The sequence below is a fragment of the Carassius carassius genome, chromosome 33 (assembly GCF_963082965.1).
Source record: "Carassius carassius chromosome 33, fCarCar2.1, whole genome shotgun sequence".
Taxonomy (NCBI): domain Eukaryota; kingdom Metazoa; phylum Chordata; class Actinopteri; order Cypriniformes; family Cyprinidae; genus Carassius; species Carassius carassius.
Window position 1 is genome coordinate 27451918 of NC_081787.1, and position 16353 is coordinate 27468270.

A 16353-nucleotide genomic window follows, 5' to 3' on the forward strand; every position below is an offset into this window, starting at 1 on the left:
TACTCTCATCTGCTGATGAGTCAAGTTAGTTTCAAGAGCTTTTTAACCACAGAGGCAGAGGCATGGGATTTATTCTTCATTACAGCTAAAAGCATTGTGAAATAGAGTTTTTAAAATTTGCATTGACATTCTCGCTTAAGTTTCAGGCCTAATACAGCCAAATGTCGAACAGCAGTGAACCAGGTTTAACCTTGGACATCTACAGAGAATCTGTTAGGTGAAGAAGAGACATTTATTTAAAAGACAGTTCAATGTAATGTGAGTTTTAAGGTCAGAATTGTAGATAAATGCTGTACCCTGGTGCTTGGGATGGAGGGGGTTTGAGATGTTGTGAAGAGCGGCAAGGGCTTGATGAAGGTCTGGCTGAAATCAGAGGCCGCTTCTTCTCAGAGCCTGAGCCTGATTTCACATCATTTTAAAAAATACAATTATAAACAAAAAGTATATACCAAAATATATATATAATAGTATTATAAATATTTTTGTATATATTGGTATATCCCTGCACATGAAATCAAATTGTTATTTATTTTTGTTACATTCCATGATGTAAGGATATTCATATTTGTTTTCTGTGCTGATCATACTGCAAAATGACTCAATGTTACAGATGCCTGATTTAGCATATTACTCTGAATTCCACCCATAATTTTATTAAAAATCCTAAAATATTAAGAAACATAAATCGGATAGGAAATATGCATTTAACTGTGATAGAGTTGTATAAAAATCTAAATGATGATTTTATATACATATATAAAAAGTTTTATGAAAACCATTTTCTTCTCCAGATTTATGGTTTAATTTGGCACATGGCACAATCAGCATGTATACATCTGGTATACATAAATAAATATTAAATATATTTATGCATAAATATACATATAGAGCTATTACAAAGACACTTGTTGTGACCTCAGATTATGGTGTAGAGGATCAAATGCTCTGCCCTTTGAATATTGGTGCTTTCAGCCTAATAATTGATAATAATGGTCATTTACACTTTCAGGTCAATGGAAGCATAATCTTCATAAAAGCCCTATACATATATGTATGTATGCCCATATTTATATATATTTAAAGAAACACAGGTCTACACCGAAGTCAGGTTCTTCAGGGTAAAGAGGCCACTGTCTCCAGTCAAGAGAAACGCTTACAAAGTCAATGGAATCATGTCAGTTAGTTCAGTTCAATCTTAAGCTATTTCTCTTGCATGTAAAATAATAGATTTATTTTGTAATTCTTAAGCAAAATTAGACATGTCACTTTTTTAAAATAACAAAAAGTTCTATTTCGCAAAGACAGATGACAATAGACGCAGCTGAAACACTACTTATGGTGAACAAAATCAACGCAGTGGTAAATAACCCCCCACATCCCATCACACAAATATTTAACCGAAAACATGGCAAAGGCAATCAAACACACACACACACACACACACACACACACACACACACACACACACACACACACACACACACACATGTCGACTCAACTCAAATATTCCCATTCATACTCAGAACCTCTCTCACGCACACACACCAGTCAAACAGTGCTCTGACGCAGGAGCCATAGCTAATTTTTGTTGTAAAAGATGCACTTTTCTTTAAACAAAACAATTACAGTAACTTTAAAAGTCTTTATCTCCAGTCTTGTCCGATGAAAAAGTTTCAAACAAAAGATTTTCAGTGGAACCAAGAAAAAAACTGTGTAGTTATGCAACTGGAAAACGAGTTGCAGTTACCATTTCAATCCAGCCGTTTCCATATTTGTCGTTTGTCTCAAGTCAGATCCCTACGTTCCACACAAACACATCTCAGGGAAAGATCGTCAAATTAAGAAGAAAAAAACAGCTCTTTATAAGGCATTGAAAAGAAATTGAAAAGCAAAGCAAACAATATTATGCAGATGTCACCTTAGAGGCCACTGTTTTGAAACACGTTTCCCACAAAAGACTGTAAAGGGAAATAAAATGCACTTTCTTTAGTTTTTTTGTTATTTATTCAAGAAAAAAGTGATTTGCCCGATTCTGCATAAAAAGGCATTATTTTTTAAACGATGATTAGAAAAAATACTGCTTGAAACGCTCATCCCTTTTCAAAGGAAAGAGAGCAGTTCTGTTTTGGCAGGTTTGCACAACTTGACATCTGGAAAGAACTTGTCACTGCTTTTTGCAAAAGTCTATTCTTGTTTCCGTCATCGTCCTGAACCCCCTTCCTTTCACTTCAACGTTTTCATGAAAACCGAAGACTTTCCCCACATCCCTCCCTTTGTCGGATGGCCATAAAGCTATACACGCGTGGTGGAGTGGGAGTGTGGCAGGCCGGTGGAGTTGAAGCCCGCTGTGAAGGTGTTGTAGGGATGTAGGTTGGTCATGCCCACTAGAGAGTTGGGGATCATGGTTATGGTGTTGGGCGTCATGAGTGGAATATCATCAGGCGAGCGCCGCAGAGACAGTGCGTAGTCGGGAAGTGAAGCGAGCCGTAACGGGTCACCGGCCGGCCCTGCGTCGCACTCGTGGTGCGTCTGGTTGACCTGCAGGGACATGATCTCTTCTTCAGGGCCGTGTCGGTTCACATCATTGGTGGTGGTGGCTCGTGGCGAGCTGGGTTGTGGGTGCTGCTCCTGTCGGCGCTTATCCTTGCGGTAGTACAGAGCAGCGAACGCCAGAACATTGAGGAACAGCAGAGAAGCGCCCACTGCGATGGTTACGCTCAGCTCAGTGGAGTAATCCCGTGGGTTCTCCACCACCAGAGGGCCTGGTTCCTCTTCTCCGTTCCACTGCTCCTTCCCGCTCTCGCTGTTGTATGCTGGAGACATCGGAGGCCGCTTGGTGTTGAACGGCCAGGCTTTGCCGTTGGGACGTTTGGTGGACAGGGAGTTCTGAGTCGTCTCGGGCGGTGGCACTTTGGTGGTGGTGGAGGTGTAGTGGAACATGTCGTGAAGGTTGTACAGATGAGGGACCAGGTGCTTCCAGAACGCCACTTTAGTGGCACGGTAGTGATCCCGGACTCGTGGCTTGAGGCCGATGTGCAGGTACAGCTGGTCTTGAGGATTGTATTTGGACCAGGCTACCTCTTCGAAGCGATTGGCTTTAGTGTGGATGAACTTGGTATCCTGAGGCACTGGTTTGTTGGGATCTCTGCAAAACAAACAGAAGAAAGATTAATAAACTAAGCTGAGAAGTTGATTCATGTAGAGTGTTATTGCTAGAAGTTCAAGCAACACTTCACTCAAAAGTGAAAATTCTTTCATTATTTATTCACAATCATGTTGTTCCAAGCCTGCGTAATTTGATGGATTCTAAAGTTGTTTTGATGAAAATTACTTGTAATACTTCACTCCAATAAGGATGCGATACGATTCACGATACTGGTTTCATGACATGGTTTTCTCACCATTTTTTAAACAAAAATGAGTTTTTGAAAATAATGTGTTTACTGTATGAAAAAGAGAAGCTGCACAACATCTTCTGTGTTTTGCAAATGACAGGACATCTTCAAGTAGGACTGTTAAATTCAGCTCCTGGAGTACTGGTTCATTACCATTAAATTCAGCATTGCTGTGCTCTTCAAGACCCCTCAACCTCTGGATACTCTAAGGCAGGGGTGTCCAATCCTGTCCGCAACGGGCCACTATCCTGCAGTTTAGTTAATTAAGTTTGGGATTAATGAAAACATCTGGGGAAGTGTTTTGGGGCAGGGTGCTAAACTCAGCAGAACATTGCATTGGCCCTGCAGGAGCATGATCGGACACACACTCTATTTGTGCTGGATAAAGGCTTCTGCTAAATGACTACTTAATATTATCATCATCACACTTTACGATATTCAGCAGGGAAATCTCTTTGCTTCTTTCTTCTCAACCCTGCCTTTGTTTTCTTTCCTGTGTAACCCTACCTTCATTCAGTGTTGGGGAGTAACTAGTTACATGTAACGACGTTACGTAATTTAATTACAAAATAAATGTAACAGTAATCAGTTACAGTTACTAAGAAAAAATGAGTAATTAAATTACAGTTACTTATGAAAATTGTAACGATTACAAAGAGGATTACATTTGAATATTTACACACATCCACATACAGCTTATTTCTTTCCCAAATTGCACTAAGACATATGGCCCATAATCTCCGAGACACGGAAAACACATTCGTAGAATCCAGTCATAAAAATGGAATTCAGCCTATAACGCGGACGCAATATGCCACATTTTGGACGAATAAATCAAAAGTATGTCAGTACACTTGAATCAATATGGACTGATATGGACTGATGTCTGTGAATATTAAGCCGCAAAAAGACTGAATATGAATCCTGCACGTTCTGCGTGTCTGTGGAAATCAGGCGCTGACTGGACATCGGGAGAACCGGGACTATTCCCGGTGGCCTGGCAGACGATTTGGCCTTCTACTTTAATATTGTTATTGTATAATTGCAGGCCGAATATACTAAAGCGATTATTTCCGATAATCCGCCATTCGATAATTAAATCTCTAATAAATCATGAATCGGTTAGTCGTGACTGGCAATGGTTGGGCTCGCACGCTCTCTGCGCCTCCGCCGAACGGTTTGGATCAGACTCCGAGTAATCAATGCTAAAGAGAGAGAGACCGGAGTGAACTGTGTAAGCGCACAGCTGGAGCAGAGAAGCGACACTTCTGTTCAGGGTTTCAGGTGCAGGTCAGTTTCATCTGTAAATATGCTAATGTAGCTTTGTCTTTGTTTACTTAGTCAAGCAGCAGCAGCACATTGCTCGCAATCACTCAAAATACTGTATAAACGACGTCATTATCATCTATTGTAATGTTACAGTAGTAAGTTAGCAGACAAATCATCATATTTTATCATAGGTTTAGGGGGAGCTAGTGCATACAAAAACACAACCCTTAGGAAAATTAATATAGCCTATGGTATGGCACTAACCGTGGTTTAATTATGGAATTTGTAGTAAAAATAAATACAAGTGGTAATTCATTTGCCAAAAAAACAAAATTGCACTTACAAAACATGGTAAAAGTCAAATAAAAATCTTCAGTATTAAAGTCATGAGAGAGATGGATGGATAATGGAAGTGAAGGTGCAGTTCAGGAGAGAACTCTTAATTACGTTGCATGTCCCCCAACCTAAGGATTCAAATCTTTTTCATGTCAGGTCCTAAAAAAAGAAAAAAGGGTTGTCCATGTTTCAGAATGGGTTGTGGGTGTATGAGTGGGAGATTTCCCATCCTATTTTTTTCCCAGTCCGCCCCTCATGGAAATTAATCTCTAGAACAGTCACTTCATGAGCATTTTTTACTTATTTTGAGAAACTATCATCATATCATATACAAAGAGACAGCAGTGTTTCAAAAAGACACCAATGTTTCAGGAGTTTAGTACACAAAATAGGACACATGCTTATTAGATAACCGTATTTGAGTTGATGTATATGCTTTTATTTTTTTATTAACTATTTTTCCCCAAACCATTGTTAGATGCAGTTAGATGCCTGTAGTTATGCAAAGATTTGGATTCAAAAACAGTATCTATAAACTATTTCTTTTGATTTTAAATCTGCTTTGCACTTCAGATCAATCTCTAAGTAAAGTCTGATTGTGTGGTGGATGTGTTCAAATGTGATCATCTTAATTCAGGTGATGAAGGATGGTGAAAGTCTGACAGTATTGAGCACTACTGTTAAGGTTAAACCTGCATGGTGTAAAATGGTTGAAGATGATTAACAGTTGCAAATTAACATTCATTAGAAATGTATAAAAGTAATCAAAATGTACTCAAAAGTAATTAGTTACATTACTTTATTAAAGTAATTAAAAAAGTTACACTACTATTACATTTTAAATAGGGTAACTTGTAATCTGTAACCTATTACATTTCCAAAGTAACCTTCCCAACACTGCCTTCATTATTAGTCAGTCTCAACACACATAAAAACACAAACAGCTAGCACCCTTTCTTATATCAATCCCTGGAGTTTGCGCCAATCAACAAAACAATTTGACAAAACCTCATCATCACTGCACTACTATCTGTCTTGCTTCATCTTCTTGTATAAAGATGCTAGGCACTTCTTCCAAATCATAATTTTCTATTTCTCCCCTGTGTGACATTACGTTACAGCTCATATCTCTAAGCACATCTGCCTGCTGGGCCTCACGCATCCTCAGCTCATTCTGTATAAAAAAGAGATGGGCCAGAGGCTTTTAAAGTGAAACACAAATGAATTAATCAACAGCTGAGATGTGCTTCAGGATGCAACTTGTTTTTGATAAAACAACAGCAGTGCATCCATTCCGTTAATTGCTTTGGGAAAGCAGTTCAGATTGCATTAACAGCGAGTGTGCTGATAGAAAGTGGACCATATTAATCTAAACTCTAAAGGAGGGATGCTGGCAACGGGCCCTTGTGTGTGTGTTGTATTACCCTTTAGCCTCCAGGGGTCACTGTTTCTCCAAATGACATTACAAGCACACAAATGGCAAAGCAATTGACTTGACGTGACATTCAGCCAAGTATGGTGACCCATACTCAGAATTCGTGCTCTGCATTTAACCCATCCGAAGTGCACACACACAGAGCAGTGAACACACACACTGTGAACACACACCCGGAGCAGTGGGCAGCCATTTATGCTGCGGCGCCCGGGGAGCAGTTGGGTGTTCGATGCCTTGCTCAAGGACACCTAAGTCGTGGTATTGAAGGTGGAGAGAGAACTGTACATGCACTCCCCCCACCCACAATTCCTGCCGGCCCGGGACTCGAACTCACAACCTTTCGATTGGGAGTCCGATTCTCTAACCATTAGGCCAATTAGGCAATATTGATTTATTGTCTGTATGAACATATGTATGGAAGCATATGGGTAGCGATATTCAATTTGGAATGTAATATGCAAAATGACAATGCAATATGTAAAATGACAATGCATTTCTGTATTTACATTTACTTTTACCAATACATTTGTGCAACGTTTGGTGCAAAATTAAAATGAAAATTAAATTACATAATTTTCATTTGCCATTTCATACACCAGTTTTAATATGTAAAATGAAAATTCAATGTGCACATTGAAAATGCATTCCGAGCCGATCACGTCTCCGCCCCCTCGCGCCATGTCAATCACTGCGTGAACAAGGCGGGGCTTGCAGAAGGTCAAGAGACTCAAATCTCAATTAGAACATTCAAGTGAGAGAACATGGACAAGACAGTTGGTCCGTGTACGTTTTGATCATTTCAGTTTATGGCTTTAATATTTCATTTGCACTGGTGGGCGGAGCTGAAACGCTGCTTTCATCTGATTGGTCGAATCGCTCCACCTTCAGCTCAGTCTTTTCCGCTCACTGTTAATTAGCATAATATTTGAATCAGGTGTAGCTGGGCACATAATTCGTACTGCTGAGGCCTGCAAATTATTTCTAGGTTGTAGTATTGTATGAATATTGTCCCACTGATAAATACAGTGCAAATAGTTCTCTCTCTTTGGATAAAAGTGAAGTGGAAATAAAAATCAATAATAGACTGAACAGTTCCATGTCTGTAACATTTACCACTCTCATCTTTTAAGTCATAAGGCACTATGTATGTGTGTGTGACTTTAATAAATAATTGGAAAAAGGAATATTGTTACATTTCTGAAATAAAAATATTAAAATTAGCTCTATGCTGCTCAGTGCTCCTGTAGCCTACCCCAGAGCGCCCTCTCGCGGCTGTAGATGGTAATGTTTTCTCTTGGTTCTTGTTTCTTTCCTCGTCATGACGTATTTTTGGACTGATGCAACTTATACCGAAAAATACGGGTAACATTATTATTATTATTTATTATAAAAGTAATTGACACAGACTAGAACTTTAATGTTTCACCAAATTCAGCTCAGATCTTCAGACTCGTCTGACTCATGTTGATGTATAACTGGCCAGACTTACCTTCCCAAAAAATCCTATTTAATTTTATTTCATAAATTTAACTATATTTATTTCCACTTCACTGTTATCCAAGGAGACAGAACTATTTGCACTGTTTTTATCAGTGGGACAATATTCATACAATACTATAACCTAGAAATAATGTAACGGGGTCTCTTGCAAGTCGCAGCAGCACGAATTATGTGGCCAGCATCATCTGATTCAAATATTATGCTAATTAACAGTGAGTGAAGTTTCAGACATTACAGTGCTTCACTCGCACTGACTCTTATTCTGCCAGAAAGAATGGAAAGACTGAGCTGAAGGTGGAGCAATTCGACCAATAAGATGAAAGCAGCGTTTCAGCTCCACCCACAAGTGCGAATGAAATATTGAAGCCATAAACCGAAATGATCAAAACGTACACGGACTAAAGGTCTTGTCCATGTTCTCTCACTTGAATCCTCTTCTTGAGATTTGAGTCTCTTGACCTTCAGCAAGCCCCGCCTTGTTCACGCAGTGATTGACATGGCGGGAGGGGGCGGACACGTGATCGGCTCAGAATGCATTTTCAATGTGCACATTGAATTTTGCTACATTCATTGCGGGACATTGAATGAAAATGCAATCGGAAGTGTCTTGACTGTGAGTGTTAATGCATTTAAGAAAAATAGTATTTAAATGATAATTTTGCCACAGTTTTTGCTTGAACATGTTAGACATATCTAATCATTTCTGTAATACATTTTCATTTTAATTTTGCAACTTATAAAGCGTTAAAATTAGTATTCATTTTACATATTAAAACTGGTGTATGAAATGCCAAATGAAAATTATGTAATTTAATTTTCATTTTCATTTTGCCCCAAATGTATTGGAAAATGTAAATGTAAATACAGAAATGCATTGTCATTTAACATATTGCATTGTCATTTTGCATATTACATTCCAAATTGAATATCGCTACCCATGTGCTTCCATACATTTGGCATATAAATAATCACACATCTACTTGTTGTCTTTTAGCTCCACTAGTAACTGGTTGAAATAAATAAATGAATAATTTAATCAGAAATGCTCAGAATTGTTGGAGAAAACGTTCTCTCGAACAAGTCATTAAATTCCAAATTGTGGGGACAATCCCAATTAACCCTCTGTAATTCACAGTGGATGAAAAGTGACAAGAAAAAGTGATGTATACTGTCTGCCAGTGGTTCTTTTTAAGCCAAGCACCACCTTTGCATATCTGTGGAAAAGTCCTATCAGAAAATGCATATAAGACTATAATAACAGCATTCAGAAAGGATGACACTGTAATTGTATGTGTTATTATGCAAATTCAATTCAAACACATTAATATTTATTTCTTCTTGAAAATTTGATAAAAGCATTTCTGTCTAGGAATGGTCTGTCAAATTGGTTATATTATTGAAATCATGTTTGAAATGTTTTGCACGTCCTCATGAAATTGAGCATTTTGATGCTCAATCACATGCTTAGCGTAAACAGAATAATTTCTGGCTTTTTTTGTTGATCGCTTCTCTCGCACAGTATTAAGTTGTGGTGTGTGCACCAATTGACATGTCAGTGCAGCTTCACATCATGCATTGCATATACACAAAGCTTTATAGAAATAGATCATAAAAAAAACATAAAACAATATTATTATTTTTTTAAATATAATTTATATAAAAAATCGTGTCATCTACAACAGTTGGAGAGCCACTTGTCAGTGCTGACATCTATGCAGAAAATCAAGTACATCTAAAAGGATAGTAAAAAGAGAGCTGGTTTAACGACAAATCACATGTTTTTCTGCCTTGTCTGTGCAGAGCAGAGAAGCAAATGGAGATAGGTTGAATGTCAGCTCAGAAGCCGATAAATAGCCGGTTTTATTAGGCTGGTAATGATCCCCAATGAATATTGGCAGCCGGACCATGATGACTTTGTAGCTGAATATCAGTAATTAAGTTTCAAAGAAGCAGGCAGCAGAGGTAAGGTCATATTGATCTGCACCGTTGCAACATGCCAGAGAACAGGACATCAATTTAGCCGCAGCGGCGCAGCGTATATGAGTGTGAGTGGCAGTCGGTGTACCTGCGGCATTCTCACTTAATAAGAAACGCTAGAATCTCAATATCACCACACGGTCTCTTAATGGTCAATCAACCGACTTGCATGACACAGCATATTTGTGTTTGTGGCTAGGTTTTCAATGCTACTGACTGCTGATTAGAAGGTCAGTGGTGATGTTTTAGATGTGTCTTCAGAGGCTGTTGATCTGCAGTGATGACATGCTTCGTGTGGGTGTTTCACACGTGAGGGTTTAGCTCGAGATTTAATGTGTTGTTGTAAATGAAGATGAATAATATTATAACTAGTGGAACAGTTTTTGTATTAAAAGTATTGTCTTTTAGTAAGTAACCCTTACAGCACCATTTGTGATTTGGACATGCCTGCATTCTCAAATAAAGGTGGAATTGCATGTCAAAAACATAAGTTTGACAGCTTAGAAATGTGATTTTCAACATTAGGGACAAACACCAAAAAAGAAGGAATACTAAACACTGAAGATTAGTCAACAGGCTGTCGATTGTGAGTTGTTTCCTCACAAAAGTTCATTTAGAGTATTGAAAACTCCTCTTCATTGACATCCATTAAAAATGCCTCTTGTCTAAGGTTTTTTGTCTCCTTGCCAGTGTACTGCAGTGTTATGCTTCCTTCTGTTAACCTTGAAGGCTCCCTCTAGGGGAGGGGCTCTGATATAAGGCAGTCTGAGTCATTCAATGTTGGCCAAGTCTCATTTTTCCTGCAGTAATGGCTGTGTATACTGAGCTCATGTTTTGGTTATGTTACGGAATTCTTGCACGTTTTGTCTTTCATTTCATATTTGTTAGCCTTATTTATTTTAATCGATGCTATTTTATTATCACTGAGATATTATTATAGTGTTTATTTATATTTAGAATTTATTTTCATTTTCATTTAAATTATTGTTAATAATAATAATACTACTACTACTAATAATAATAGTTTTAGTACATCAAGTTAAAGTAAAAGAAAATGAGAAACATTGCCTTGACAACTACCTGGTATAATAATAATAATAATAATACAAATTATATCAATAATAATAATAATATATTATTATATAATATATAACATATCTTTAATAAACTTCTTCTCAAGGATTAGAAAACTGCAAGTCCAATGTCTTTATTACAGTAGGTAACCATACCAATATCAATAATGTATAAAAAGTGTTTACCCTCCCCAGTGACTGAGCTGGTGCCAAATTCATTCCACTAACTCACAATTGTAGAAGTGTATGTGCAAACGGAGGGCATGAATCAGCTGTCGGTGTTCTGTACTCAAATCGGGCTCCTAAACCGCTCAAATGTTTCTATGGTTAAGGCCACTTTGGCTTGCACAGTGAAGCAGTACTTCAGCCTCTATCAGTGCCACTCGTTCAGATCTCAGTCCCTGAGAGGAAACTACTTCACCACCACTGAGATTCTCAAACTAGGTTGGACTTCCTAATTAATTCCTTTAATTAGTGGTGCTTGCTAAGGCTAATTGCTTGTACTTCTAAACGGCTTAGTACTAAACCTTTGTGCCCGTTATGGTTTTTTATTTTTTTTTTTGATGAGAGGTGTGCTGGTGACCAGTGCTTACCATTTTCACTTGATGAAAAAAAAAAAGAAAAAAAAAAAATATATATATATATATAAATATAAATAACATTTAAATTATTATTTTCACAGATGGACATATGTCTAAAATATCATAGAAAATTTGGATGTGACCATTGACTTCAGCCAGTAAGCCAGAGCAAAAAGCCACTTGAAAAACTTACCTTTACAGACATACAGTACAAAGATAAAGTAAGAGAAAAAAATTAGGAAAGAAAGAAAGAAAGAAAGAAAGAAAGAAAGAAAAAGATAAATGATTGTAAAAAACAAAGTTTTTTTCATATAGCAGTCATAATAGAATAAATCTAATGAATATGACAAGGTGAAAACTAGTCAGAGTTAATTTGACTGGGCTGCATTGGTTATTCATTAGTCTGATTCGCAGCACTTGGATGACTGAGGATGCTGAAACACCAAATCCAAAGGGGCATCATAAAAGCTTCTGTTTCCACTTCAGTGTCTTAGCGTACTTTGGTCAGGGTCACGTATTTCCATGAAAACTCCATCTTCAACTGAATAGTACTGATTCTAACTCAAGGTAGTGCATGCACTTTTAATTTTAAAGTTTTCTATCAAGGGATTATTTATAAATAGGCTACAGTAGGAAGTGTGCACTGCTTTGTAGGGTTTTTCATTTTACGGTGCATTTCAAGGTACACACACAACTGGCTTCCCTTTTGAAAGATGCAGGGTTACATTTAGAGTTTTTCTTATCTGTGTTTGCTGTTCTCAAGGTGAGCAGATAGAATATATAACATAAAACAGCATGACAGAGCCCATGTCAGCCCAGGAAGTTTAAAGTGCGGTTGTTAAAAGTTCTGATAGTCAATGGCTGGCCACAATACTTTCTCAGTTCCTCGCAGAACAAGATAAAAGGCAATTAGAGGTGCTTGATAAGGCTACTATTATTATTCATACTTAGGGTTAGGAATGTGAATAGATGATGGTATTTAGATTTTACATGGGCAATCAAAAGTTTTTAACTTTAATTTGTTAATAAAATTATGCACAAATCCTGAACCATATTGCACAAAAAAGATCTTGAAATATATTAGAACATCTCTACATCACTGTCAGGGAGTTTCTCCGTCAGTGAGCCAAAAAGAAGGCAATGATTTTGAAGTAATACAGGTAGCTGCAGGACACTGGCCCCTGTGCCCTCTTCATTATGACTGCTATTGATCGGATGGGTAAGGTGAGTGATGGTCAACATATGTTCTGACTCCTATATGGAACTGATCTGTCAGCTCTCCTCAGAAGATGCTTCAACTAATAACATTCGACATGCTGCATAGCCTCTTCATCATGAGCGTCCGGGGCCTCTCAAGATCCTACGCAGGATCCTCCTTTACTTTCTCCAAAGCAAACCTGCACATTGCCAACAAATTTCCTACAGTAACAAGTGCTAGACATAATTGAGAAGGCAGTGACACGGTTAAACAAAATAAGCACAATACCTTTTTATTCTCGATTGCACTCGCTGCTGTAGTCTCGGAATGACACAACAAGCGGATGCAGGAAGCAATTTAGCTCAAAGACAGAGAAAGTGATAGGCTTAGCCTTGGGTGCAGGGTCAACTGAATTTCAAGAGACTGTTTCCGTATTGGTGTATAGCGGTGAGGGAAACCGCTCATTAAGATGCGGCTTTGAAATTATTATTTTTGTTTTCACAATCATAAGGCAGATACGACAAGACAGTCGAGTAAATGAGCATCTGCTTGCCATTCAGATAAAGTACAGGCAACAGAATTTCAATAAGACGGAATGTCGATAGAAAGGCATAAATAAAACACAAAATGCAAGGCATGTCAAATCATTGAGTGATTACAGTCAACATGGCACGTCCGGAGCCAACTCTTATTTATTAATCATGGCTTATTGATTATTGATTAATTATGTTTTATTCTTTGAGTGAACTTGCCAATGTATCCACAAGGGACAGCATCATTAAAAAACATGGGTTTCTCAAACAGAAATATCTGAATTTATCCCAGCAGGCCTCAGCATTTCTGAGATTGGTTTGTATTTTTGTTACAAGAAAGCTTGAAGGGGGAGGCAGAGAAAATAGGAGGACAAAAGGAAAAGGACAACAGTATTCTGCTCAGCAATGTGTCTGGCTCAGCACAGCATGGGCTGTTTGACTGGAGGCTGAATGACACAGTAGAAGAATATAGAGGAAACAGCTCCTGTCCATCAAATGCTAGCACTACGATCTCTGTAGAAATCCACACAGCAGCATTCATGGTCCATTTGTAGCCTGAACAAAGGCGATATGCACCAACAATTCAAGATCGGTTTTGACCTCACTCTGACCATCACTGTGGTCTTAATAGAATGTTAACCTTCGTTCTGCCTTCTTTCAAGACCTTATGTAAACAAAGTCACGCCTGTGACCCTGGAGGCGGAGCTTTCCAAACTATAAAAGCGTGATGAACTTCCAGCTCATTCTCTTACCTTTCTCGCCTCAGAGACCAGGTACAGGTAGGAAAACAGAATTAAAATTGATTATCCATAGTTCAATTCATCACCTAAGTAGTGCAGGTGCCTTGTGTCCCTGTGAATTGTGGTGGTTATATGGCATTATTGCATTGTTTTGTAGCTATCTAGTATGCTAAGTTACACATTTTTGGAATTATTTTCTCTTTCAGATATCTATAATTTACTGCAGTTGCAATTGCGACCATGCCATCTCACTGCTGCTGGTTTTGTTAATCTGCAATGGATTCCCGTAATGGACATCGAGGTGCCCCTCATGTCTTGGATTGCCCACCTGACAGAAGATATGGATAATAATCCTTGCAGTGCAGTTTATGAGAGTGGTCTAAGGCACTGGATTTAGGCTACAGTCTCTTTGGAGGCGTGGGGTCAAGTCCCACTGCTGCAATGCCATGAGGCCCTGCATGTATACAAAAAAGATCTGAAAATATTGTGAGAGCATGCTTTCCCTGGCAGCAGCCATGCCCGCCAGAGACATGCAAGTCAAACAAGATCCAGAGCCAATCATCTGTTTTCTAATGCAGAGAGACGCAGTACTGCTCCTGGGCCCTGTCCTGCCTAGGGAGGAACAACTCTGTCATGTGAACTGGATTAACAGCATGGTGGCTGAGCATGGTAGAAAGAGAGAATGCTCTTTAGGTGGTCATGATCATAAGTGGGCTTGCAAACATTTACGTGACCGCCAGTACAACTACAATTTCAAACCAGCATGTCATAAGTGTGTGGATAAACCAAGCACTGCTCCACCAACAGAAAGCACATATGTAGAAAGCACAGAAAGCTTAAGAATCTTAAGATCCTGACTAACTGTTTAGAGCTTATCTCAGAGAATGGACAGATTTGAGGCTCATCATTTCTTTTCCTGATCATCTCTTCCCCCAGCCAGGAAAGCATTTCTTCACCTGTGCCTTGGGAAGAAGAGGTCATAGATGACCTCTTCTTCCCAAGCAGGCGATAACCAGGCACTGTCTTGGCTAATCCATGTTACCCTGGCAAGGAGTGTGCTAAGGCTGACTGCCTGATTTCTCACTATTTATGCTGCTGGACGTGCGGCTCATATGGGTCACACCTTAGCTATTTTCCTGGCGGCCTTAAAGAAAAACATTTGTGTGGAAGATCAAGATTCCAAAATGTTTATTGATTCGGCTTTGGTAGCACATTCACAACAGACACGTGATGTGAGGTTATGTCATCAGCTGTCTTATGTCGCAGGCAGATATGGCTGGCTCAGATTTGCCATAAGGAGCAGACTGATGCAATTTCCAGTAATGCCTGATCATGTCTTTCATCCAAACATGTTGGACAGACCTGAGTGTTCCATCACATTGAGGGAAACTGTTCAAAGGGTTTGCGACAATTACCCGGCCATTAAACAAAGGTTTAGAACACCTTAAAGGCCACAAAGGCCTGCCTGATAAAGATATGATGTGGTGACCCTGCTGGTTTCCAAGAACATAGCTTTCATGTCAACAGTCAGAATCCACCTCACTTCCCCGAAGGGTTTGTCCATGGTAACTCATGGGTACCGACTGCAGTTTCTCTTTTCAGGGGTCAAAATGCCTACTGTCAAGGATGCACTTTAGGAGCCAGTATTGGTGGACGAGGTTCAAAGTATGTTGAAAAAAGGAGCAATTTCAAAGGTGCCTCCCAGCAATTGAAAAAAGGGTGGTTATTGGCCCATTCTTGACCTCATGAGTTTCAAACAATACTTACAAGTATTCTCAAAATTTAAAATGATTCACCAAAAGTAGTACTCGAGTGGTCTCAGGCTTTAGCTCAAAAATCAAGTAGTAATGGACACAGACAACTGGCCCATATTTAATCCTTTGGTTCCACTGTAAACTGGAAGAACAGCAGTCTCCAGCCTCAACAACAAGTGAACTTTCTCGGGATCCATTTTTATTCTGTGACGATGAATGCTTGTTTCACCTCAGAGGGCCAGCAGTCTGGGAAAAACATTAAGACATTTCCAGTCAGGAAAACTGGTGAATGCGCACAAATTACAGAAGCTGTTTTGGCTGATAGCAACATTATCAGAGGTGATGCTTCTGGGCCTGTTGAAAGTGGTGCGGCATACAGTGTTGGTTAAATTAATTTCATCTCCATCCAAAAAAGACAAAGGAGTAAAACTGTTGTTGACACAGTTCTGCATGAAGGCTCTGCTCCCCTGGAGGAACAGAGACTTTCTCCTCAGAGGAGTTCCACTCTGAATTCTTCCTCGCAGACGAGCAGTGTTTACAACAGATGCATCACTGACAGGCT

The 16353-nt window shown here is 38.9% G+C and overlaps 1 protein-coding gene across 2 annotated transcripts in view; it reads right to left on the minus strand.

Moving 5' to 3' along the window:
• Positions 1–1498: 1498 nt before the first annotated feature.
• The window catches only part of LOC132114045 (neuroligin-3-like), a 206469-nt gene continuing 191614 nt past the window's right edge, over positions 1499–16353 (minus strand). For both annotated transcript variants that reach the window (XM_059522172.1, XM_059522171.1), the window contains one exon: positions 1499–3145. In XM_059522172.1, coding sequence (XP_059378155.1) covers positions 2293–3145 — 853 coding nt within the window. In that variant the 3' untranslated portion in view covers positions 1499–2292. The remainder of the gene's footprint in view (positions 3146–16353) is intronic.